The 26,610-nt window shown below is 29.5% G+C and overlaps 1 protein-coding gene across 1 annotated transcript in view; it reads right to left on the reverse strand.

Annotated features, from left to right (window-relative positions):
* Positions 1-26,610, reverse strand: part of dsf (nuclear receptor dissatisfaction) — a 32,816-nt gene that overhangs the window by 2,482 nt on the left and 3,724 nt on the right. The window contains exons 3-4 of the mRNA XM_088195006.1: positions 2,561-2,910; positions 2,357-2,464 (exon numbers count right to left, since the gene is read on the reverse strand). Coding sequence (XP_088051132.1) covers positions 2,357-2,464; positions 2,561-2,910 — 458 coding nt within the window. The remainder of the gene's footprint in view (positions 1-2,356; positions 2,465-2,560; positions 2,911-26,610) is intronic.

Below are 26,610 nucleotides of genomic sequence, written 5' to 3' on the forward strand. Positions count from 1 at the left end.
AATTGGGCCGAAAACGAGATTGCTTTTGATCATCATTTTTACCACAATATTTTGTTCAGCGTTGAGGCTCATTTTTTTTGAATGGTTACTTCAACAAGTAAAATTGCCGCATTTGAAGTGAAGAAAATCCTCAATCCATTATTGTGGCGCCATTAAATTCATAAAAAGTCACTGTTTGGTGTGCTTTATAGGGTGGTGGAATCATTGGTCCATATTTCTTCAAAAATTATGTAGGCAAGAACGTTACAGTCAATGGAGAGCGCTATAGATACATGATTACTGACTTTTTTGTTCTCTAATTGAATGGCATTAATGTGGAAGAGCTTTGGTTTCAATAACACACAGCACAACATGCCACACAGCGCGCGCCAAAATCAATTTTTTGAAGGAAATATTCGATGAGCGCATAATTTTGAGTATTGAACATGTGGATAGGCCTTCAAAGTCGTGTGATTTAACACCTTTGGATTATTTTTTGTTGGGTCGCTAGTCTACGCCGATAAACCAGAGCCGATGGACGACTTGGAAGCCAACATTCGCCGCGTTATTGCCGATGGTCGAAAATCAGTGCCCATACACCCGAAAGCATATTTAAACACTAGTGGCCAGTGGCGTAGCTATGGTGGTGCGATGAGGGCGGGCCGCCCCGGGCGGCACTTGCTTGGGGGCGGCATGTTTGCGATGGGATCATCTAGTGTGGTACTTAACCTTAAATGCATTAAAATATATATTATATATATATATATATATATATATATATATATATATATATATATATATATATATATATATATATATCCACGAATAGCAAGAGCTTAACAATAACCAAATAATTATTTTAAGAAATGTCGATTTTATGACAATGCAAAAAATGTATGGGGGGCGGGCGGCAATTTTAAAGATCGCCCCGTGTACCACATACCCTAGCTACGCCACTGCTAGTTGCCTAAAATTATATTTCCAATAAAGCCAGTAAGTACCATGTGTTTTATTTCATGTTAGAGTTCTATACCTCTAAAAAAACACCATTTATAACGTATATACAAATATTTATCAAAAATATTTTTTCGCTGTAATTTACCGATAAGCAAACAAAAGTCTTGATTCTTAAGAATTTCCGGTACTGTATTGTTTTTGTCTGGCTTCCCGGCAGTGGCGTAGCTAGGCTATGTGCCGCCCAGAATGATCCTTAAAATGGCCACCCCCTTCCCTCATAAATTTTTTACAGGGTCATAAAATCAGCATTTCTTAAAATAATAAATTGGTTATTATTAAACTTTTGTTATTCGTGAATTTATATATGTTTTAGTGTATTCGGGGTTAAGAACCACACTAGACGATCCCATCGCGAATATGTCGCCCCTAAGCAAGTGCCGCCCGGGGCAGGCCGCCCCCTCCGCCCCCCCCATAGCTACACCACTGCTTCCCGGGACTTATATATAAAGACTTATATAAATATCAAATAGTAATAGATACGGAAGAGCTAAGGGGTAATTTATTTCTCGGACTCGCCGCGCATTTTCATAGATAATTTCTCAAAAACCTATATAGAAATTATACGACTTTTTATAAAAAAATTAAAGATAAAAATATTAAATGTTGCGCTTTTCGTGATTCTCACAAACTGGTCTATCTGAGAGAACATATACCTATACTTTACCAAATAACTTTATATTTAAAAATATAATAGTATTTTAGTTGAGCCATTGCTACTTTACAAAAAATATTCATAAGCCATTTAATTAAAATAATAATTTTATTATAAGTATAAATAAAGTTTTTTGTTAAAAAAATTTACCATGATTTTTGAGAATTAAATAGATTCATATGATAAATCAGTCGAACTTGAACTAGCCATTTCATTTAGATTTTTTTATAGATAACTATTGCAAAATTTTGATTTAGTAAAAGTGATAATGTATCTTTATTTAAGCTTAATTGTTACAATAATATTACTTTACTTAATTTAAAACGGAAGAACGTTGCTTGTATATATCCCGCAAGACATTTTATAACATTTATAAATTATTTAATATTTGTATCTGACATATTACAATATATTATCTATGAATTAAATAATCAAATGACCATTCAGATGACTTGGCACACCTTATGAAACACTTTGAAAATCTTATGATTTAAAGGCGTTAAGATGCATCGACCAATGAGAAGGCAGACAGTCACAAAGTCAACCCCTAGCGAGTATGAGTGGTGGGGGAAGAAGGCGGTCCGTCAACAAGTCACCCCTAACGAACACCAATCAGATGCTTGCTTTGACTTTTCCGCGTATATTTATGTTTACGTATTGTATTGTGAAAATGTTTCTTATTCGATTCTATGGCTAAGAATAAAATACCTGCAAAATTTCCCAAGTAGGCGCCAATGACAACGCAAGAGGAGCAGGAGGTCTAGCAGTGCTCGGATCTCCCTGCAACTGAAGTTGCCTGGCGCTCCACACCAGCTCCTGGGAATAACCGGCATCAAGCTACAATTAATCATGGATAATTACGCAATCGCGCCAATTGCTTAATACAATATAATTTATTAAAGGATTTATCACCTGACACTTTTCGGCTGACATCAATATATGAAGCAATCCTGGCGGAGGGGCGAGTCCTCCTGGCGGTTGGAAGAACGTAGGCGGTGGTGGAGGCGGCGGCGGTGGATCTAAACCAGAGCTCAGTGGACTCCTGGCTGCTCCCGAAGAACTTCCACTGGATCCGCAAAGACTGAGTGGAGTGAAGACCGACGTTGGAGATACTTGCAGCTGGAACTTGGAGTGTCCAGGTGGCGACAGCTTCAAGGAATCTTTGGACTGGACGTGCGAAGAGTGATGGTTCATGGAAGGGTGACCCATTAGCGATCCTGGATGTAGTTTGGGCTTGCGGGGTCCACGCTCGTGTTGGACTGCTGTTGGCATAAAACGACCTTATTTATATATATTTACTAGAGAAGTTTAAAGATAAATCATATTTAAATTCATGCATACATATAACTAAATTGACTTCTTATTTTAATAAAATATAAGACCAATACTTAAAGACAAGCATTTTGATTACTGTTTTTGGAATGTTATGTTTATTCTAATCGCTAGTGAATTGTAAATAAAAACAAACTATTGCAATCCAAATAGGATGTTTTCAGTTTTAATTTTTACCAAGAACTGTTTGTTTTGCATATGTGATATTTTCTTATGAGCTCATTATTAAAATAAAATTGTATCATATAATACGATCTATTTCGATATTAATTAATTATCACGAATAAATATTCGTGAGTAAAAAAAATATATTGTATATTTATCGCCTATTACGTTAGTTGTTAATATTTTGCTTTAGTAATACGATATATAGATATTTACATAACTTAGTACGTTTATTCATAACAGCTTACATAACCGAAACATCATTGTTGTTACCCTTCCAATCGAATTTAATCTGCGTTTTCTGCCGAAATTCAATCAAACCCTTGACCCTTTCAATTGACTGAATTTCTGTGTATTTTTTTATCGAAAAATATCCCAAAAAAATCGTAAGCTCATGGCTTTTAAATGAAATATCCCCCGAGCATGGGGGAGAGGTCGCCCTCGGTTATTTGTGTTTCATTATATAGAGCGACTGATCGCTTTACTCGAATCATTGAGTTCATTAGGCTCTTTGATCTAATGATTTAAAAGCAGATTAACGCTCGTTTCCCTCATTTTCCATTAAAATTGTTCACACCACATCTATAACATAAAATAAATTAGTATTATAGTGATCTCAAAATTGGTAGTAGTATTTGAAAATAAATGTTTGTAGCTAATTTTATATTTCTGTTTTCTGTAGTTGATTTAGTGTTTTTAGAAATGTTTTATAGTTGAATTGTACATATATAAAATATATTTTGTACTTAAAATCTCTTCTGGAATAAGTGTTTTTATCGTAATATGACTAATCTTTACGAATTTTAATATCGAAAATTCATAATGGGACAAATATGTAAGTCCATGTAACATTTCAATAAAACATTTTTGTATGGAAATAGATTCCAATGATAGATATATATAAAAGAGAGTCCTTAATGAAGGCAATGCGTTAAAATAAACAAGGAACATGACTAAATAATAAAAAAATAGCAAAAAAATAGTTTTCTGAAATTAATATAACAATTTTCTGAAATTAATACAAAAGCAATAAAACTAATTTAAGTGTTATATGTTTAAGAATTGAAAGTTCTTCATATTGATTTTATACATATTCTTAAATGCCCTATTATATAAAGGGCCTCCATCTATAATCGCAACATTATATTTTTTTAATTAGTAATATTATCAATAAAATACACAATTATGCTCGTTTATCTTCTGATCACAACATTAAATCTATAATCCCAAAGTGTATGCATTTCGATCAATACATAAGCTTTTCGAAACCGTGTTCTAATGCCGCTCTAATCGCAGCATCCCCTCTCGATCGGTCTCTTAAATCCGACTTCAATTATCACTGTTCATCCTCGCGTAATGCAGTATTTAAAATGTGTATTTGAATATTTTTCAGTGATGTGGATCAAGTGGCAAAGGCAGGAGGATCAAGCCACAGCGAGATCTCCCCTTTGAGTTGTTTGACGTTAGGAAATCGGCTTATACAACACTGCCTGGGAACACGTGCATTGTGTTAGCATGTGACGTCTCCTGAAGGAATGGGGCGGTCAATGCCCAAATGACGTGTGAACACACACATTGTGTTTATACTCTTATATTTTTGATATATTCATCTTAAATGTGCTATGTGCGAATCGATCCGGTCGTTATATGTGCTTTATGCTTAATGGTTACTACATTTTTATGGGGTGGGTACTATGGTAATGCAATATGTGTAATAAAGTCTATTTCTTATAAAGATTGTTTTGAATATAGTTACTTTATCTTATAAGGTACATATCTAAATAAAACATATTGAGGAAAGCTCCACTTTCAATTGTATATTTAATTGCTTTAAATGGTGAAACATATATAGCATTTTAAAGTACCTAGCTATGCTTTTTTAATAATTTCAGAATAAAATATAAGGTATAAATGGCTTTATTTTATGAGCATAGTCATTCGGTGTCCTTGTCGTGGAAACAAAGGAGTAATCAATGTCACTTGTCAGCCAATTCCTCCTCACACGTTAATCCCTCACCTAGTTTCACCCCAATTGCGGGGGCGAGTTGAATTATTAGCGAGTTTGCCTCGCTAGAGCATAATCGCACTTGAATAGACCGTGTTTTGTAACATTTCAACTTGATACTGTTTATATCGGTACTACTTATACGAGCTGGGGAACGAACTAAGCAGGATTTTTTTATTATATTTTAAAGTTTTATAAAGTATTAGGACTAAATAAAAAAATGACATTCCTGAAACACACAAAGGGAAAAGATGATCAAATCTGATTTAAAAAAAATGATAATGCTCCTAATTTTGACACAAGGGTTCAAATTAGGAGCATTGTTTACATTGTTTAGGTACACAGCAAAAAATTATTTTTTCTTTGTCATAAGCAAAATTTATTTTACCTTTTACTCTTTTTTATGTATTTATCTAATTTTCACTTACACATATGAGGCGTTTAGAACTCAAAGGACGAACCTTACATCTGACCAAAAATAAATTATCGCAATATTTAATCCTCGCCTCAATGAGATTATAATAATATTTTTATCTTGCCGAAATTTCGACCATTTTATAAGAAATTCATGAATTTATGAATTCATCTGCTGAATTTTGGCTTTCTCTTTACGAGTATAATATTATATTATCTATCTTTCTTGTACCTACACTTATCACTAATGTTGACTTATGACTAATGTAATGAATCCCGATTGTTGTTCACACATAATGATTTGTGAAATAATATTTTTTTTTAATTGTTTAATTAGTATTATTTCCATCACCTTTTCCATACAAGGCAATATTTCAATTGGTCTCATTATCTTAACATTTTTATTTTAGGTATAAGTATAATAGTAGCAATTTTTAAATTATCACATATTTCTCCTTCGGATAGTGTTTTATTTAATAAATAATGTAATTCAGTTCCTAGTAATTCGCACGTTTCTTGAATTATATTTACATCGAATTCATCAGTATTGGTTACCTTTTTCAATTTACAAATTATATTTTGAATTTTTTCTAAAGATACTCATTTAAATTCTATAAATTAGACCCACTAAAAGAGATTCTGAAGCAGTGGCGTAGCTATGGCGGGGCGGAGGGGGCGGGCCGCCCCGGGCGGCACTTGCTTGGGTGCGGCATATTCGCGATGGGATCGTCTAGTGTGGTTCTTAACCCTGAATGCACTAAAACATATATAAATCCACGAATAATATGATCTCAATAATAACCAATTTAATATTTTAAGAAATGCTGATTTTATGACCCTGCAAAAAATGTATGGGGGGGGGGGCACATACCCTAGAAATCTGCATTAAAATAGCTGGAAACCAAGTTTAAAGTTTAAAGCTTGTCTCACAAACAAGCACTTAAATGTCTGGTGAGTGTTATTTCACGGATTCGAGACCTGGAATTTTTTCGATTAAGAGAGAGCATTTGGTTATTCGGGGATTCAAAATTATAGATCCCGATCTAAATATATGTAATAAGAAAACTGTATGTTTGATATTGTTTTTACAAATTTGAACTAAATTCGTGTATACTATTTTTATTATTTTCCATTTAGTATTATATCAATTTTAATTTGTTGCACTCTTTAGTGCGTCAGAAAAAATCTTCAGCCAAAATTTCTATTGTTATGAAAGATTCTGCGCCCTTTTTGTATACACTCAATACATCCCTTTTTGCTTGGGGGTAGTTTATGTGTCCGCGAGAACGAACTAGTGTCGCGGACCAAATAGCTCGGCGAGGGCGTGCCGGCATAAATAATGTAACGTAAACCTATCGGGGAAACAAATTGAACACGTGGCCATTTTCACTCGGTATCCTGCGAGGGGTCCTTTTTTTAATTACGCACACACCAAAAATTGCCTTAGGTAGCTTACTAAATTCGTGATACAACAACAAGCATATTTATCCATGGTACAACGCCACAGCGAAGGCGGCTAATCGATTTTCGCTCTCTTTGTTTGAAAGTATTTTTCTCGAAGCGTTCACTCTGTATATATCTATATACATATATAATTTAGAAAAGGTCATTTTGAATGTTTGTGTTTGGGTGTAATTTTCTCTGTGCGATTGTGCGTTGAAAGGTAAGATTTAAAGCTTTTCAAAGTCGGTCTAATGCTTACCCATGTCGCATAATAAAATCAACCCTAAAGTGAACCGATCTACATAATACGCCGAAGCGATCGCTTTCACGGGTATTTTAACATCCCTCTATCGGCACCATCCCTCTGTTAATGCTTTAAATCAACATCCCTACGATAATTTACATTTAATATAAAAAATATTATTTATATAAAAAAAAAATATGTAAAATAAAACTGATTTTTTTATAACTCCAATTTATATAGCAACTCTATTCGACAACATATATATTTTATAAGGTGAAAAGCATACTATAAAATGTTAATGTTAAACATCAATAGCTTTGGAGTTAAATAATAAGTTTTTTGTTTAGTTGTGCTGAAGGTGTAAGCTAAGCCTATATATACACATTTGCAAAAATTGATAATCCCTCATAAGACAATCATTGAAAATGCATACTAATGTCAAAAAAGTATATAGTAATATTATTTGTAATTTCATGTATAAAATTACAGCTTACTCACATTGTATCTAACATTTGAAAAAAATGTTACATTGCAACTATTAAATTTTTACCCAAAATTTTTGAACAATATTTTCAATGTATATATTTTTTGACGCAATTTATATAAACTTGGAGTTGCATAAAAGTCTTTCACAATAAGTTGTCACATATAAGATATATAAATCAACTATCGGTTAAAATAAATGTTTTCTTAGAAGCAGGTGTTTATTTTTTTAAAAATAAAATCTACGATATCTAAATTAAGAAAGTATAAATAAAATAAACTAATAAATTATTTTATCTTCATGGCCAAACTGAAAAAGACTTGTATTATACAATGCTATCGACGCCAATTCTCAGACGTCTGAACTAAACCCAATCGTTTAGAAGACGTCTTAATACTGTCTCAAAGGACTCATTGAGTATAAACATATTATTCGGGACACTGTCTAGCCTTACAACTACACACAACATCCCTAAATCGACAACCATAATTTTCTACAAATTTGTCAAATTCCAAAACCGATAAGCCCGCCGCGCGACTTACGGCGGAGCGTTTGCGAAATATCGGTCGATTTGGGAGGGTTGGGGTTGCGTGCCTGCGAAGGCTTTTGGGGGTGAGTTTTAAGGTCCGTGGGCGGGTCGGGTGGAGGTCACGGACCCCACCGACCAACAACTACGTGATATCGTGCCTTCATGCTTTAGTGCTCGCTGTATAACATTATGATGTATGACGTGCCAACCGCGACCCACGCCTCCCCCTTCGCTGAACCGCCCTTAACTTGGGAGAGGGGTTGGGTTTTAGACACGTTTTATACGTCTTCGTCGATTATTGCCAATATCGGGTGGTCTTTTCAGGCGTAACGTGTAATTTTAACAGGGAATTTCATTTAATGCTTATCTATTGTATTATAAAAAGATAATGTATAAATTGAAATGTTGATTATAATTAATTGATAAATGTCAAAAAGGTATTTGTGACTTTAATTTAAATTAAATATATATAATAATAAGAAATTGCAATATATCATATCTTTTTCAATGTTGGTTTTTATACATACATATACATAAGGTATAAATAAAAAATATGTGCACCAAATAATGAATCTGAACAAAGCTACAATTGTTTGAAATGTATGTACTGATGTATTTCTGGTATAAATTCCTTCAGACTTTTTTATACATACAAGAAATAAAAGGAGCGGAACATTGCCTTCAAAAGCACCCACTTTCTAGGTTATACTTTCACAATAAACATTGTTATTCAAAGGGACAGATTGTGGTTTTTTGATGCGGCTCCGTTTGTGTTAAAATTTGTCTGCAAATTATTGTTGACTTTGATGCTTTTTGGACGTTTAAAAAATATTAGACATGAAAGGAAATATTTAATGAATGTAAATTAGTAGCAGTGAATTTATCTGATAATTCAGATTGAATACCAGAAAAATATGCAAAGATATAACAAAAAATCAACAACAGCACCATCTGAGTTATATAAATTTAATGTTCTTATAGATTGTATTATCGGTAATTTGATAACTGGATTTAGTGCAGCCAAATAAATATAATAACTAATACATTCAGTTTTATACAGTTATTTAATTATATATTTAATAAAATATAAAGACATGTATTTAAAAAAAAGAATTTTAAGAGTCCTGTCCCTCTTCTAATACGTTCTTATATTATATATTTAGATTTTTGTATAATTATCTGAATATCAGCGTACCGACGCTTTTTTTCTACATTTTTTAATTGATTATTTGCAATAATTAATAAAATACATATTGCAATTATTTATTTTAATTCTTATTTCAAGTTTAATAGATTAATCTGATATTTAATATAAACTTATATATAATGTATGATAATTTTATAGACACATTATGTAAAAGTAATATTTAATAAAATGTGAGATCTTAAAAAAGTATTGTGAGTATAAAAATATTTGTTTTAGATGTAATATTAATTTTTATTACTATTTCTTATTGAATTAAATTTTTAATTTAATATTAAAAATCATGTTTCAATTTTTTAATTTGATCAAATTTTAATTATTTTGAATTTCTTGTTAAATTATTTTGAGGAAAATATAAAATTTTTATTTTCAGCAAAAAGTTTTTTCCTAATATTTTTCAACTCAATTCTAATGTAGATGACATTTTTTTTAAAAAAAGAAAAAATATGAGTAATACGATTTACATAAATATTTTCAGAGATAATAATTATAAATTTAAGAAATAATATTTAATTAACAATTAAGGTAACAACTTTGCGAGTGCTGTAATATTTTTGTAAAATTATATATAAAAATGTTGCGGATTAATAAATTCAATATAATCCAAAAGTTGTAAAAAGTCAGAACTACTAAATAGTTATAAACATATTTTAATTTTCTGCACAATAACATGCAGTATATTATTAACAATTTATATTTCATAAAATAACACTTGTTCCTACTAAAATATTTTTTTTATTTATAAAATAAATTCTTATATACGTGTTTATTTATTTACTTTTTTTCGATTATATCAGGTCGATAAATTTCTAACCGCTTTCGTGCTTAACAGCCATACGATCCCTAAATTTCGCCGCAGACTCCGAGGTGGCAGGATTATTGGGTCATTAATCAAACCCTGCTCTTCTCACACCGCCTCGCAACATCCCTTCTCACACCCCTCTACCAGCCCGGCTCTCTCATCCCTTTCGGCTACCTTTTTGCCCACCTTACCACCATTCTATTAACGTCGTATAGCCTCTGTGACAAGCTTCCCCTTTTCACGCTACCAAAGGTAGATTTTCCTCCGATGATTTCCTCCACGCGTACAAGCTAAGCGGAAAATTTCGGGGAAGGCAAACTATTCACCTATCGCGTTTCACCCAAAAACGTGAAAAATAAATATAAGAAAACGAGTCTTTGTAATAATTTGATTTATATGTGATTTTTTGATGTGATAAGATAACAATAAATTATCTATTGAAAAATAAAATAGTGACTCAGAGATATAAAATTTATTAAATATATTATAAAAAGCTTTTTTGTTACAGTAGAATAAAATAAAACATTTAATTATACATAATGTGAATTTAATTATTTTTACATGTGTGTGTTAAAGGCACATTAGGCTTTGCGTCAGTGTGCCTATAGCAAGGCAAGAGAGCAGAGAAGGTTTTTTGCACGCAAAAGCGCAAATGCCGCAAGCGCCTGCGGGCTTTGGAAGCTCGTTTTTCGCTTCGTCTCATTTAGCAGCTTTTTTCGCTAACACTGATAAGTGGAAACCACAACTCGAAACATTTTTTGCCGGCTACCCTTTGGCGGAAAGATTTCAAACGAAAAAGCTTATTGAATCACCGTCATGGCTAATTGCATTACCAAGTACTGCGCCGTTAGGGTTTTCCCATCGTCACTCGAACAAATCCATTATATAATTTATAGTAATTCATTGTGGTTAAATTGAATACTCATAAAATGTTATTTAACTAATTAATTTTATAGTAGCAATTATAAATTTAGCCAATGTGTGAAAAACATGTTTGACCTAATAAAAAATTTTTTTTCGATGTGTTATATATTAGTGATTTGTAAAATTAGAACATAAATTTAAGACACAAAGTAGGATGAGAATAATTAATCTATATTTTTTATGTATCAAGTAATTTATTATTTATGTTTTGTCTATATACTCATGTCTACATATAGAATATAAAATAATTTAATATATAACATACTGTATAATAAACTACAATAGCAGTTTGAAAAATAATTATCAATAAATTAATTTCCATACATTCATAGGAAATGTTATATTACTTTATACTATTTTTGGTGAACAGACTATTGCTCACATGACAACTGGTCCCACTAACATTCTTTACAGGAAGATTGGACACGAGGATTATTGTTCAAATTGGACACAAAGCAAATTTCTCGTACGAAAGATTAAGATTTTTGAGAAAAGTTATTTAATTTCAATACACGTTAATTGCGTAGTTTTTAATACATAAAAATGTATGTATTTAATATTTTGAATCAATCATGTTAACAAATTCTTTTCGCCCCCAAGTAAATGTTTATTATTTTTATTATTTATTGGGGAAATCTTACAAATATTAAAAAAGTCGTGTATGACTATACTTTGTGTCTTGTTAATTTTAAAATTAAGTTATTTGGGAAACATTGTTTTTTACTTAATAATACATTAGTTATTGAAATTTAATATCTTCCTCAATCTCATATACGTATGATTAAATTAATTTATATTTATAATGCCGATAAATTAAGTGGTCATATAGTAATATTTATTTTAAGATATGTTTTATATATAATAGGTTAACTTAATAGGAATATTATTTTATTTACTTACATATTTGAACATAGCATTTAATATTAACAGGAAACAAAGTGAAAAAAATCAAATAATTGAAATTGTATAGATATAATATTAATAAATATTTTATTATCAATCGTATATTTTAAAATGCCTAATGTTATTATTTTTTAGTGTTCTAGTGCCACATAAGAGAATTATAAAATTTGCACTTTTTACTTTCTGAAGAAGGCCCAAAAAATAATAAAAATTAAAATAAATTAAGTACCGATTTTTAGCAAAAAGCCCATTTAAAATCATTGTTTTTTTAATTTTTTTATTGAAAACCAAAAATAAAAAATAATTTTGTAAATTGAAAATGGTTTTTTAAATTAAAAAAATGAGTTTTTTTTTTTTTTTTTAAAGTAGAAATCCATTGTGCTTTTTTATTTAAATAATTGGCTACACGTTAATTTTAAAAATAAATATACAAATACATTATTTAAAAAAACATGTGTTTATATGAAGTTTTGGTTAGGCTGAGTTAGGCTACGATATCACGTACCCTAACCTAGCCTAACTTCAAATATTTTTTATGTTGCAAGAATTATAAATTTGGACAAAAGTGTAAATTTTATAAATTCAAGTACTAATAAGTTAGTCAGGGGGCAGTGCAACGTGCCCATATAATGAAGGGTGTCCAAAATATAAAGATTAAAAACAAAGTAAAGTAAAAAATAAATAAAATATTGACTTTAGGCAAATATTAAACATTTAAACAATTTAACGACGCCTAAAACGTTTTTATTTATAATTACAAAAAATATAAAATCACATTTTGATACTAAAAAAATATTTTTTAAGAAAATGAAAAACGAAAAAACTGTTAGATTAGGAAACGTATTATTTGATTTTAAAATTTGGGAACCATTATACTTTTATAGCAAATTGCAATAATAGCGCATTTTTATAAATGAAAAATTGATTTTGTTGCCGCCAGGGGTTGAACCTGAAAAAACTGTACACTATTTTGATGTTAAATATAAATACAAACAATAAGATTTTTTTTAAGAAAAATGTATTTATGTGAAGATTTGGGTAAGGCCAACCTAGCCTAACTCAACATAATTTTATGTGGTAAGAAATTAGAAATTTAGGTAATCCTATAAATTCAAATACATAGAAAGGTAGATAGAAAGGCGGGTGCAAGTCACCAAGGCACTATGTCATGAAAAGGAGCAAAAATTAATTTAATAAATATTTTATTTTTTTTATTATTAAAATAATAAAAATGGATTTTTTTTGCCAAAATTACTAAGCTACCATGTAACAATGTAATTTAAAAACTTTATATTGTGAAGTATATTTTTTTGTAATTTATTTTTTTATTTATGTAATTAGTGCTTAAACATTTTGAATGTATAAATATTAATTAAAGTACACATGCACCTAATTTTATAAATTCTGATACACCTAAAGACGTTCAGAAAGGCGGTGCAGTGGGTGTGATGAAATTAGACTAAAGGTCATAAAAGGGTAAAATAAAATATAATTTATATAAAAAATAATTTTGAAATAAATAACAAATCAAATTTAAGACAAAATAAAATTTTTTACATAATTTTTTTTTTAATGTTTGACAATTTAATTTATTGAATTATCGAACATTTAATTTTATGTTTTTTTCCACATTTCAACTTAATTATTTATGTACTTAATTTATTGCTTAAAAACTCTGTTTATGTATATCTATACATAACTGAAAACTGTATTCTTTAACTAAATTTATTTGCTAACTCTCTGTATAATATTTTAATTTTATATTACTAAATAAACAATAAATCTGAATTTATGATAAATAAATCTATTTTAAATACATATTTTTTGACAACACATGTAATTAACAGATTGCTGATCACTTAGATGTTATTTATATACAGAAAGAGTAGCTAATAAAATAATCTAATTTGCATATTAGATGCGCAATATTTTAACGCGATTGATTCATATCTTAAGTATTTAACCGATACAAATTTATCACTTGAACAGGTACGTGTCTTTTATCACCGTTTGATGACGACGTAAATTTCATCGTGATGTATTCATTTTCCGACCCCAGCATCGACTCGGCAAGATTTGTTTGACGAGATCAGAGTCGTAGACCGTAATGTTTTCATCGGATGAATTATTTACCCTGTGAACAACGTTTATTTCGCTGAATGGCGGAGCACCAGGGCCCGGGCAAGGGACCGGCTCTGTATACCCGACATAACAATTTACCTTTTCACTGAAAACATCGTATACTATTAATTCCGCCAGGAAGCTTACAATTGCGCCCCGAAAAGGCTCTCATCTTTTGCTGAAAAGATACGGCGCACGGTAAGGGGAGTGTAAGGAATCAACCGGCAATTTTCTGTTTAATGTTTATGTATGTATATTAAAAGCTGCTTGAAAAATCCATGTTTGTTATTCTACACATTTGAAATATATTTTCAATATCAAACAATTGTGAATCTACTAATTAAACATAACTAGCGTTAGTCAAAGATGTTGCAGCGTGTATATTTCAATACATTATTATGGTAATTAGTGACATAAAAATTATTTATTATATAATTTTATTCGATAAATATTTTTTAAAACAGTTTAGATATTCATGTTGTGATTATTTACTATACTTGTGAATAAAATATTTCACGAATAAAAACATTTTATAAAATAGCTTCAATCCATAAATTACTTAAGCTATTTGGATCAGTATACATATATAAAATTAGCATATTAAAAAAACTGAGGTTAGAGGGTGCAAAAAAATTAGTCCTTCTTGTAACAGACTTAGGCTTTTATAAGCTCGTTTTAACTTAATCAAAAATACAATTGTTGGGTTTCTGTTATTTATCAGTTCATTATAAATTATAAATGAGTTGAGGTTGAATCGTTGTGAGAGAAATTATATATAAACTTGGCTTTGGAGGCTCATTATCATTTATGCTTTCAATACTGGTATGGATTAGGTAAAAAAGGCGGAATTTTAGCTTTAATTATTCAATATATTTACGGTATAGTATATTACAATTAGGGATTTTTTTTACAAAAAATCTTTTAAAGGAGAATAATTAGGAATATCTTTTAGCTATATATAACATTTCATGAATCCGTTGTAAATCCGTTGTTTATTGTTCTGTTCTTGGAATATTAATTCCAGGACCAGAGGTTGCAAAATATAGTTTTGTTAATAAGTGGATTTATATATAAACATTGTGATAAATTCTTTGTAACCCTTGGAGAATTATTGATCTATTTTTATTCAACCTTTTGTATAAATTGTGTAGATTACGTAAGCTCCTTAGTGCAATATTTTGTAAATATTGTATCGTCAAGATGCTATTTATAGGTTGAACGAATCCTTGGAGATACAGAATAATATAAACTCAGAAAACCATATGTTGAGTGATAATAAAAGAAAGCGATTAAATGTAACAAAAAAAAGTAAATTCACAATTTAAATGTTGGAAGAAAAATAGAACTGTAATTAAAATAATGTTAAAATTCATAAGAAATTTACAAGTGCCTAAAAACTATTTATTCTACAATTGTAGAATTGAAACGTTTCAAGAAAAATATAAAATTGTTATTATGTAATGTAGGAGTTTAAAAAAATAGCGTTGTAATAAATTAATGTTAATCTTATCATTTTTTTTTTAATTCTCATTATAGATTTTTAAAATACAATAATTTAAAAATGGCTATGCGTTATAGTAGCAATATAATATATATTTTATCAGTTATTTAAGATTAATTTAAGGTAATTTACTTTAAACGATTTTAATTAAGATATGACATGTGTTTTATTCCTTTTTAGGAAATTTACGGCAGAAAATTATTACATTGATATGATAAAATTACTATTGTTTAATTATTTGCCATATTGAATTTAAAAAAATACTATTATTTATTAAAAGTCTGTTTTTTTCAAAAACGCCATATACAATTTTTATGCATTTTAATAATAATAATTTGTAGTAGAAATAATTATAATGAAATAAATAATTAGTTATTATAAAGGAATCGTTAAAATATATTGCAAAAATATATATTTACATATACAATACAAATTTATTTTTATGAGTTTAATAATCTGTTAAGAGCGTGAAAAGCATAAATAATTTGTAAATGTTTCCATTGTACAGTTAAGAGCGTCATACGCGCGTCTATGCTACGTCCCGCGAACCCATGCCCACGGACCTAGCAGCCATCGAAAAGCGCTCCCTCCAATTTATTGTTACACGGTTTATGTGCACAACTGTGTATATAACGCGGTACAAAACCGGACTAAATTAACATATGGATGCTCGGACTACTACTACTATCGAAACGACTACGTTAGACCTATACGCTTTACCATAAAATCGGTTTGACAGTTTTTTTTATTATATCAGAAAATTTTATTTTTTAGGATACCATTCGATTATTATAAAATGTTCTATTTAATTTATTATATCATATATTGCGTTTTCACTGGTTTTCAGGAAATCAGTATTAGCAGTAAATACTGTAAAACCTATTTACACATTAATCTATTTTTAATGTGTAAATAGGTTTTAAAAATTATATTTTTTGTTTGTCAAATTTTATTGGGATTTTACGATGCTTGCAGCGGACAAGATCGAACGGTGTTTTAATAAGACATAATTTAAATTCGCTTTTAACAGATGCACATATGTTTGGGCTTGGCAATCGTGGTTAGTAGTACAAGAATCAATTTAATGCCATTAATTACTTTATTCATTACAAATATATATTAGTGTGTTGTTTTTTGACGAATAATTTGTAATTAACAAAGCATCAAAACACCTGCTATCGGGTATTTTATTAAATTATACGCAATTATATTCAATTTGTTGCAATTTTATTAATTTTAAAGTGTATATTGTATAAAGCATAACTGATAAAAAACGACCGGTGAATATATATTAAGAGAAAGTTGAAAGGAAGTCAAAACGAAAATGTATAAGTTATTAGTCCAGAGAAATCTCCAATTCCTGAAGTATCAATAAAAGATAAACTCACAATAAAAAATTAAGCTAATAATAACATAACGAGTTAAAGGGCATTACAAAATAAATGATGTACTTAAATAAAAAAAATGAGAGAAATAATTACAATTGAAAGCATTTAGTTATATTGTGACTATTTAGCTTACTAGTATAAAATCAGACAGCTTTTACTTAAATAGAACTTATTTATACTAAAATTAGATTCAGCATAAACCATGATATTTTATGTTTAGAAAAATCTTCAGTTGCTAAAATAACAACGAAAGACAAACTTACAATACAAATTCAAGCTAATAATAACATTACTAAAAATTTGTAAAATGCATTAAAAAGATAAATTAAATACTTGGATAAATACAAAATAAGGGTAATATCCGGAATTAGCATTTGGTTGTCTTACTAAAATTCAGTCAACTAGTGTAAAAATTAAAGACAGCTTTCACTTTAACAAAACTGAAATAAAATTAGATTAAGCTTATGTTATATTCACAAAAATCGCCAGTTGCTAAAGTATCAATGAAAGACAAACTTTAAATCAAAGTTCAACACATTAATACAATAACGAAAAATTTATCAAAGCTTATTAGAAGAGATGTTAATTGATTTATTGAAGAAAAATTTCAAGGGAAATAATTACAATTAGCATTTAGTTATCTTGTAAAAATTCAGTTAACTAGTGTTAATTAGAGACAACTTTCTCTTTAAGAGTATGATATGCACTAAAATATAATTTAGCTTAAATTGTGCCATGTTATGTTATTATTAAAGGCTTACTTTTATTCTCTGTATAAAAGAGATTTACTAAAATACTATTTATGCAATAAATAAATTGTAAAAAAAATTTATTCATTAAAATTATACAATGTATTTATTGTCTGTTTAGCAATGGAAGCAAAAGCATGGACGTCATTTCAGATTTTTCCAGGGGGGAAGCAAAAGTTGTGGAACCAAAAGTGGTCGTTTTTTTTAATATTTTCATTTCGATAAGATTCATAGTATTTAATTCAATAACATGCTTTTTCTGCCCAAATTCAAGGAGGGGCAAATGCCTTCATCTGTCCTCCTCTCAAATGACGCAAAAATTAGCGAATGAAATATAAACTAGATATTTAATTTTATTGGCTGCGAACATGAAGTGTATGAAGAAATATTTTAATTTGTAATATTTGTTTAGTTGTTCCGTTTAGTTTAAATGAAGCTAGGTCGTGCAAATATGATATGAAAAAATACTCTAAAAAATCTAATATAGTATGCTGTTAATAAGGCTGGCAAATATAACGGTTTGTAATTGAGAATTTGAGTCATACCCTTAATTTAATTGGAAATTGTATTGTGAAGGCTTGTTTAGAAGCAGTACTTTATTTGTTCAAAGCATTTATGTTTTTTTTTCTTCATCCACACATTGGTGGAATCTACTGATTAATAGCTTTAGTGATTCGAATCACAAAAATATATAAATACTTAGTGATACTACAAGTGCTTTTGAAATGTATAAAACAATAATGAATGGCTTAGTCAACCTTCTTAAATATTGAAACGGTTTTGAAATGTTTTTTAACATTACCGATATGTAATGCAACTGGCGAACAACCTTTCCAAATTCTTAAGCGCATTAAAAAACAATCTTAAACAATATAATTTGTAAAATTTTTCGATTATGTTAATAGAAAATTATCTCTCATAGCAACTAAATTATGATATCATCATCGTACCACTGTAAAATAAGAAAACAGTGGAATAATTTTTAATTTGTTTATTTTGTTTTTAATATTTGTGTTATATTTATTTTAATTAATTTTATTTAAAAGGGGGGGGGGAACTAATAATTATTTTGAAAATTCCATTGAAACATAAAGAAAACATATATGTATCTCATTTAATGTTTTTGCGAAATATAATCTAATTAAGCGGTGATTATGAAAGAAGTTAAGTATGTTACATTAGTAAATTCACATTTCAATTGAGTCTTAATTAAAAGTATATAAAGACAGTTTAATGTTCGTAGCAATGATACCCATCCTTTATCTCACAAATTATAGCACACAAGCGTGCAGGTAGATACTCGTACTTACTACTCGCAAGAGGAAATATTAAAGCCACACACATTCACCTATTATGCATATACGTGTTTCAAGTTTCGTGTGTGTGTAGCATCATTTCGTTCGTAGGTAACGATATTTCCACCCGACGGAGTCACATTCAAAAGCGCTCCGGTTGTGAAAAGGACGAAAGCTCCTCTCGGGGCGGGCTTCCGTTCGGGTTGGAGGAGGACGAAATAGCTCACATCGAGAAGTGAGAAAGATGTATCCAGAAGTGAAATAGTCTGCAGGCTGAACACATCATCATTAACGCGGTGAGGGGGCGCGGGGCAAGAGGGGGCTCAGGGTGCCCCCGTTTCAGAGGGGCGCGCCCAGGTGTGTACGCTCCCACGGCGCGGGCCGCATATAGGGCATTTGTAATTCCCATGTGTCCATTTAAAGAACAAAAGCTGTATTTTTATCATTATCGTCGTATAATCCTTTAGGTCACACACGTACACACGAGGTGAAAGTTTGATATTTGGTAAAGGCAATTAACAATTTGACGCGCAACGATGGGGGCGCGCTTTGAGCGGAAAGTGTTTATTTTGTAAAACTAAATAACAAACTGGATAAATATTTTAATAAAAAATTTGTTATGTTGTAAAATAACTAAATATTCCATATTGTTTATATTTATTGGGAAAATCTAATTATTTTATGTTTTAATTAAAAAAATATTAACTAATCTTTAATATTTATATGTTGCTAAATATATGATTGAGTATATAAATTTAAATGTAATTAATATATAAATCTATAAAAAAACTTTATTTTTATTGTTTTTAGGCACGTGTGTATCATTTTCTAGGATTTTTTAATTGGGGTTCCATTTTTTTAAATTATAAGCATTCTAAAAGAATATAGCAAAACAGGAAAAAATTGTTTTAAATTATCTCGATTATTTTTATAAATATCTCGATTAATTAACTTAATCGATAAGGCAATTTTTTATATAAGTGCTATAAAAATATAATATTTTTATGTGACTCACTAGTAAATTCATGCGTTAGACACGGAACTATGGTTTTTTATATAATTTCTTAACATAATAAAAAAAAATTATATATTTTTTTCAATAAAAAACGAGTCTTACGGTAAATTGACCGGGCCCACGTACGAGCTTTTATGCGACTTGGCATATAGTTAACGTTTGTATTTGGTTCCTTTTAAAGATATAGACTTGAATTTTTGATACGAAATAGAGCTTTCGAATATACTAACAATACCGTAAAAAAAATTAAAAATTAAATTTTTTTTTTTCCAAATTACGTTTAGTGTTATGAGTCGATCGACCCACCATACATACGCTCATAAGACTTGCAATATAGTTAAGGTCAGTGTGAGCTTAATTATAAATATTTAAAGTTGAATTTTTATGACAGTATTGAATTCTTCAGCACCCTATATATGTTTGTTAGCAAAATCCAAATGTGTCAATTTTTTGCAAAATGGCGACAAGTATAAAAATTTAAACACTCGTAACTCAGTAGGTTTAAATTTTAACGAAAAGATCGATAAACATGAAACGTTTGAAAGCCTAAACTATATGCAAATAAAATATTAAAAAAATAGTTTTTTGCTTCAAAACAAGCGATCCAATCAGTTCGATCGGACCCCTATACGAGCCATTTTGAGACTTTCAGAAGAGTTATCGCTCTTAACTGCTTGGTTTTAAAGATAAAAAATTCAATTTTTAGTATCGTATAGAACTACCAAGCATACGTTTTGTATGAAAAAATATATAAAATTTATTTACAAAATGGCGGTCAATGTAAAAATTAAAAGTGTCATAACTTTGCAAAATAAAATCCTACTGAAAAATGTCGTATGTAAAAAGTGTTTAAAAGCTTAATTTGCATTTAAAAAAATTTTTAATTATTTTTTTTAATAAAAAACGAGTCTTACGGTAAATTGACCGGGCCCCCGATCAAAAGAAAATATACATACATTTACAATGTATATACTTCAAATTATATAAAAATATCTGTGAATATAGATCTATTCATACCTATAGATTTGTCTAATCATTCACACATATAGAATGGTACGATGTTTTATCTCGAATCGAAAGTCCCATTTTTATTCATCTCATTGCTAGAATCATAAAGTCTCCGATGATTATATCGAGAAGTATATTTTTTATGAAAAAATTGCGCAAAATGAGAAGTTCTCCATAGCCGCCGGTCCATACAACACTTTGCTTTCACGGTTGGCGAACTCCGCCACGCCGCCGGCTACTTTTTTCCCAACCTACCATTTCGCCTCTGTTCGTGCTTTTATTTATTCATAAACTTAATTTTTCACTTGGCAATCGGCGCATTGGAAAGAAGAAACGGGGCCGATACGGGCAGCCAACAAATACCTTCACGAAACACAGGGTGAAACTCAAATTATATATTTTTAATTGATATGTATATAATTCTTAGCATATACTTAATTAATAAGTAAATTCTAATTAAAATATGTTAGATGAATAAATAGTTGCTTTAAAGGACATCAAGATTAAAGTTTAGCAACTAACGTTAAACATTCCACAGTAAGTGAATATCCAAGGTAAGTGTGAGTACAATAACAATATTTTATAAACATGTTATATTTTTAATATGTTCTAAATGTCATATATCGCAATTCCAAAAATATTAATTCTATGTTCCTTAATTTATTTTTAATAAAAAAGTAATTTTAAATAAATAAAATTTTCATTGGTAATGGATGTATAAAACTTATGTTACGTGTATATTTTCTCCGTTATGTTTACGTAAATTAAAATGGTAAAAATATTCACGTCATAAGTTTAACCACACAGGTTTTATTCTCTAAATTACTTCCGATTGTATTTACGAGGGAGGAATATCGTTTCGCCCCGGGCTGCGACATCTGCATCGCCGCCCTTATTCACCCATCGCAGTGATTCATTAAAAATATCAGAACAATACCATTGATCGATTTATAGCACTCACGCAATGTACACGTGCAATCTTTCATCTCGTTTTCATTGAGCGTGACAAATAAGCCAATCTATCTACCCTTTATTACGCACCTGAATCTCACTTTTTCGGGGTCGAAAAATTGAAATAACGAATATGCTTGGTTTGAAAATAAACGTGCAACATTTCCCATGGTGTAAAAAAGTATAACAAAACGACCACGCAGCTTAGTGATGTCCGGTATGAACATGTTCCAGAGATACTCGAATATCCCGTTTCATTCGATCAAAGCCTCCGGTAGGATTTTATTTCATACATACACAACGGAATAAATATAAATCGGTGATAAATTATATTATATAAATTTATCCGCTCGAGTAGGTATTTATTTATTCGCAAATCAAACGAAAGCTCTCTCCCTCTTTGGAAATTGAGCTTAAAGTTTGATGAGAATTTTCGCTCGTCCGTTTTCTTCATTTTCTCGGAGCGCAAACAAGAAAGTAACGGTAACAAGTTGAAATGTCTGTAGATTCTCATAGAGAATTTCCGAAAGCACTCGGCGAAGTCGACGAAATTAATTTAGTCTCGGGGGTGGATGGAAGGGTAACACGATAAAAAGATAATTGAAAAGTTTAATACTCTTTGTTGTAAGGCTAAAAACAAATAGGGGTTGACATCAGATTGGCTCAAACAAAAGCATTTTCATACAGATGCGATTTTGCTACAGGGGGTTCAGCTGAGTTTTATTTTTTAGCGCTTTTTTGCGTGTTTTATATTGATAAGAGTAGACATAAATCTATATAAATATTACTAAAGTGATATTTATTCTAATTTTTGTAGTATCGATAATTTAAGAGAGAACATAAAATCGTAAACATGTAGGAAAGTGATTATTCAAGATCATTTTAATTGTAATATAGTATATTTATTTAACACAATCACTCAGAAATAAAAATACATACTTTTTAACTTATCTTTTCAATATATTAAATAGCAGTGTGATAATATTGTATATATAACTCTATTTCTTAGTGAGAAGAAAACTTTTCGCTTAATTTGATCAAAAGGCGTGAAATGATTTTAATTTAAGATTAATTTGTATTAAAATTTTCTAATAAATTATTATAAAAGTGATTAATTATTGATGTAATCGATGGTTCAAATCTATAACAGTTTTTTTATAAATTGTATCTGAGAGAAATTAATAATAATAATATCGTACAATATTATTTTTTAACTAATATTAAAAAAAACATTTAATATTTAATTTGAGTCTAGATTTTTAATGTTGCTGTTTTTATTTTATAAAAAAACATTTGACAAAATTTATTCCTTTTGAAAAAATGAGAAAAATACAGTTCTAATTACGGTTTTATTGTTTTTTATGATAAATATTGACACATTTATTTATATATTGGCAAATACGCGGCCCTTTTTTATTGCATGAAGAAATCATTTACTAGTTTTTGTCTTCAGAAAATTAAAATCAAGTTTCAAGTATACAATTTTTATTCATAAATAAGGTAGTATATAGTTATTATTTAAAATGTAAATAGATTAATATAAATATAGTATTTAAACCGATTAAAAGTATTTCTAAATTTCTTAATATTAAGAATCTAGCAAAATCAATGACAGGAAAGGAAAAAATGGGTTTGTAGCTATGCATTTATAATTAGCTAAGCATAATATTTTTTTTTCCAAAAGAAAAGTTTACCCTATTTAGTGTAAGTGTTGTGTTTTTAAGTCATGAAAATGGAATATGTGCTTAATATTTTTATTGAAATGATTTAATACGTTCTTGAAGATTGATTAATGAACAGTTTTCTTCAATACTCTTAGAAATCGAAAGTGGATATGAGGGTTTAATTTATTATACAGAAGTACGTTAAATCTCCTGTCATAAGACTACTAATTTCACATTGAATTAAATGTTTTTAGAAATAAAAGAAAAAAAACCTAATAAGGCCTTTACGACACTTAAAACTTGTCAAATCAGTCATATAAAGTCAAAATATAGTTGTAGCAACTATAATAATTGTAACTGTATAAATGCATTTAAATTGAACGTGGAAAAATCAACTACAAAACTGTTAATTAATTAATTTTCTGACATTAATTATGTTACAGTTGTGATTTAGAAAAAATGCTATATATATTTTAGGGTTATTATTTGAACGTAAAGCCCGATTTATAGACATCAATAAATTGTGAAAATGATTTTTCATTATTTAGTATTTCAAACAAATAGAAATAATCAAAATTCAGTGCAAAATGGTCTAAAATAAAAGTAAAATGAAGTTGGTGATCAAAGTTTTTATTTATACATACCAAAACATTTTATTAAAATGCGTAAGTTTGCATAAAAACTATTAGCGATGTTTGCATAAAAACTATTTTCTCATTTAAACTTTTGGTCAATAGGAGGGCTCAAAAACAATTATCACTTCTCCTATTTAATATCTACGAAGAATATAAAATAAAAAGGAGGCTGGATGGATGGAATTACCGCATATAAATCGGAGGAGTAAAACTGTCAAAGTTGAAATACGCCGGGAACACCATATTAACCACTTAAACATCAGTGATTTAGCCGTGAGTCACTTTTTAATATTTTTTTAAAACATATTAAATATTTCTTAATTCGTAAATATTTTTTACTAGCATAATTTATAATTAAACCAAGTATTTTATATTTATTTTAAAAAGGAGATACTAGCACGTGAAGATGAAATAATAGATGACCCACTAATTAGTAGCTGGCGTTTAAAGGGTTAATAACGGGAACTATCAACGAAATAGCTGAATTATTAAAGAGAGAGAGAGCAATTTTCTAGGCTTTAAAATTAACAGATGCATGACTAAATGTCATGATTATTAATTGGAGTAGTGCTCCACACGAAAAAATAAAACAGTTACAAGAAGTGGAGATTCTAAATGACATTGTATATCTTGGTTATTTAATTAGTAATTAATGGACGTTGTGAGATCGAAATCAGAAATTGAATAACAATGACTAAAAGTGTGATATGTCGTTGTGTAAAAAACTAGAAAGAAAGAGGTATCTCAACAAAAACCAAAATTCCAAATGCATTAATTCGTCTGAAACATGGACCATAAAGACAACAGATTGGATAAAATTAAATGTGTTTAAAATATGGTGTTTGAGATGTATGTTAAGAATATACTGGAGGGAACGAAGCACCAATATCTCAATTCTAGGAGAATTTATTATTAAAGAAAGATTTTCAACAATGTGCATAAAACGAATTTTTCCGTTTTTTTTGGACATGACGCTCGCGGAGGAGATAACAGCCTGGAGAGATTGGTGGTGGTCGGCAGCGTGGAAGGAAAAAGAGACAGAGGAAGATCCCTGATGTGCTGGTATTAACAAATAAAAACACAAATGGACTCTTTATTGGTTCAAGCACTCCAGGCAGCGGAATGGAAGGAAACTGGAGGAGCATTCTGCAGGAGGTTGAGCAGTGAGGGAGCGATTTAAAAAATAGTATATAGTACATATTAAAGCATAGTTCTTTAAAACATAAATATATTCTTTTATAATATATTTTTTATTTCCTATTTTAAAAGAATAAATTTTCGTAAAGTTCTATTTAGAATACATAACTGCGATAGATAAAAAGTAGATATTAATGTAAATCATCCAAAAAAGCAGTCTAACCGCCGAGAGCGATCCCTGGCCATGGGAAAACGATGATTCCGGACCTCATGACAAAAATGGCACTTTATATATTTATTAACATCGTAATATAATATCTTGAATAAATAATAATAGGTACTAGTTAACCTTTTCTATGCCACAAATAAATAAAAAAATATGCCACCGTTGCGACACATTTTTTGAAATCATATTTTATGCAAAATATTTTAATTAGGCATTAAAAAATATTAAAAATATCATAATATTTATCTGATAATTAGTCGTGTTTTATTTGCTGCTCAGTGTTGCCATATAGTGAATTTCCAATCCAGATCAAAAGTAGTGCCATCGCAGTGGAAACGCTCGATTATCAAGCGTTTATATTAAGATTTTTTTATAACAATATTACGAGGGAGAATCGAATAAAGCATATCTAAACCGAATTTTGACTGATAGAAAAGCGTAAAAAACAATTATCTCTTCTCAGAAGCCAAAAATCCACGTCAAAAGCAATAAAATCGTGCCGTCGCCGTCGCAGTGGGAACGCTCATTACCGAGCGTTCCCACTGCGACGGCGCCGACACGATTTTATTGCTTTTGACGTGAATTTTTGGCTTCTGAGAAGTGATAATTGTTTTTGCGTTCTTCTAATGACCAAAATTAAGCTTTACTATATTTTAATCAGCCCTCTTATATTAAAAGTCCATAGTAATATCTAGAAGGATAGCTATTATATTTTTAAAACATAAGTAATATTGAAATACAGACAAACTATTAAGCAATATTTGAGGTGCGATCTCTATTCTTCCGCTTATTTTTTTCTAAGAAATGAGTTGGCTTATTTAGT

This window comes from Plectrocnemia conspersa, unplaced genomic scaffold (assembly GCF_051122295.1).
Source record: "Plectrocnemia conspersa isolate PC_06_02 unplaced genomic scaffold, ASM5112229v1 ptg000010l, whole genome shotgun sequence".
Classification (NCBI taxonomy): Eukaryota; Metazoa; Arthropoda; class Insecta; order Trichoptera; family Polycentropodidae; genus Plectrocnemia; species Plectrocnemia conspersa.